This window comes from Meriones unguiculatus, chromosome 14 (genome assembly GCF_030254825.1).
Source record: "Meriones unguiculatus strain TT.TT164.6M chromosome 14, Bangor_MerUng_6.1, whole genome shotgun sequence".
In the NCBI taxonomy this organism is placed as follows: Eukaryota; Metazoa; Chordata; class Mammalia; order Rodentia; family Muridae; genus Meriones; species Meriones unguiculatus.
The window spans coordinates 230,001-232,108 of NC_083361.1; the positions used below are offsets into that span (position 1 = coordinate 230,001).

The window sequence follows — 2,108 nt, forward strand, 5'->3', positions numbered from 1 at the left end:
AGGGACGGGTGGGACCGGGAGCCCACCACCGCCCTTCCGCTACCCGTCCCGCGGCGCCCCACGGGGATGGGATGGGGCAGACCGCGCGCGCGCGGGGGTGCACACGCGGCCCTTCCACCACCGCTACCGCCAACCTCCGCCACGAGAACCCAACACTCCGCGACACCGGCATGACGCCGAGCTCTTGCCCCGCGTGATCCCTCCCCGGACTCGGAGCGAGGAGGCGCGGGCCGCGGTAGGCGAGAGAACAAAGCCCCCGGAAGAAGCCGGAGGCCAGGCCGAAGCTACGCGCACAGAAAGGCGGTCAGGGCGGGCAGCCGGCCGGAGGCCATTCGGGAGAAGCCCCACCGGAACACAGCACACGCCCTTTCTTCTCCCCGGATAGCTAGAGAAGGAACGCTTTCTCACCGAGGGCGGGGCATACCCAACCCGACCAAGCACCCCCGGCCGCGGCCAGCCGGAGAAACGACGTGCGTGCGGGCGTGACGCTCACGCAACTCGACCTCCGTCGAGCAACGGGGGGAAGACACGCACGCGGGGGGTCTGCGTTATGGCCCGCCTCCCGGGACACGCCGAGGGCACACGGCACGCAACGACGCGGTGGACGCTCACCCGACGAGGGGCCCCCCCTCTCGGAAACGGGCACCCCAAGGAGCCTCTCACCGGCCTTTGGGTCATTACACTCGACCCCCCCTCCTCCTTCTCCTCTACCGTGTCTCCCGCACCAGCGGAGCGGGCACGGACCCACAAGAGGGACGGCAAACAACGGGAACAAGCCACGCACGCCGCAAGCAAGCAAAGCCGAGCACAGGAGGCGCCAGAGGGAACGGGAAACGCCACCGCCGCTCAGAAGCGGGCACCTCGAAGTCCTGGGACGCTCCAGGGGCACCGCGAGGATCGCAAAGAACGAGGCGCGCGCACACCGACCGGGAGCGGCACGCGACGCCGCAGATGAGCCACCCTCCCCCGGCCCGGGGAAGGGGGCTCAAGGGGCCACACGGGCAAAACGAACCCACACGGAGCCCCACGCACTGCAGCAACGAGTGCGCGGGCACGGGGCTCAGGCCGGGCAACCGCACCCTTGCCTTCCACACACCACCACGGGCGGGTGGGGAGGAGAGACGAAGGGCCCGCTGGCAGAACGAGAGGAGCGGGCGCCATTCACAATGAATGGCCATTCGCCATGAATGTCCGTCCCTCGCCTGGCGCGGCTTAGGCCCCGGCCCGAAGACGGCACGAGAGAACCACATCGATCAACCAGGAACGAGAGAGGGGTTGGAAACAAAGCGAAGCCGCCTTCGGGAAGGCAACGACCGAGGATCACACACGGGCAAAGCCAACAAGCGAGCGTACGTACGGGGGAAGAGCACACCAGAGGTGGCCGGGGAAGCTGCCACCAAAAAAAAAAAAAAAAAAAAAAAGTGCACTCGGGAGGCACAGTGGCAGAGGAGACCGGGCCACAAACCAGCAGCACAGCCCACAGAGACTCGGGAACCCAGCGGGCAGATTTGGCAGAGGAAGAAAAAAAAAAAAAAAAAAAAAAAAATTAAAAAAAAAAAAAAAAAAGTGCACTCGTGAGGCACAGTGGCAGTGGGGAACGGGCCACCAATCGACATAGCCCACAAGAGATTCGGGAACTCTGCAGGGAGAGAAAAAAAAAAAAAAAAAAAAAAAAAAAAAAGCACCGAGGGGGGCCACACAAAAGCCATCAGTCCCCCCCTGGCCCACAGGCCCAGCCACTCCAAACGGTAAAGGGCGACGACAACCACGACAGCGGGAAAAGCCTGACACGCAAACACAGCAAACGGCAGCCAGTGACGAGTCGCCCAGGCGGCCTCAGGAAACTGCAATGCCCCAGAGAGCAAGAGACAAAACAACCCAGCAGCCTTGGGGGAAGACAGCAACCCGAGAAGGCCATCGTCCTTTACAAGAGTATGACCAAAGGACAGCGTGTCAGCATATATCTCCAGGTACAAGATGGACAGATCACAAAGACATAAGTCATGAGCCAAAGAGACGGGGAGTAAGTCACGAACCAAAGGGAATTCCTGGAGGTCATGCCCGTTGAAATGTCCCCAAAATGTCCCCATAAACAAGAGAACCGGACC

At 62.5% G+C, this 2,108-nt stretch overlaps 1 protein-coding gene across 1 annotated transcript in view; it reads left to right on the plus strand.

Moving 5' to 3' along the window:
* Window positions 1–955, plus strand: part of LOC132647072 (collagen alpha-1(I) chain-like) — a 2,832-nt gene extending 1,877 nt beyond the window's left edge. The window contains exons 2-3 of the mRNA XM_060366313.1: window positions 1–235; window positions 386–955. The exon at window positions 1–235 is cut by the window's left edge and continues 1,052 nt beyond it. Coding sequence (XP_060222296.1) covers window positions 1–235; window positions 386–955 — 805 coding nt within the window. The remainder of the gene's footprint in view (window positions 236–385) is intronic.
* The last annotated feature ends 1,153 nt before the right edge of the window (window positions 956–2,108 follow it).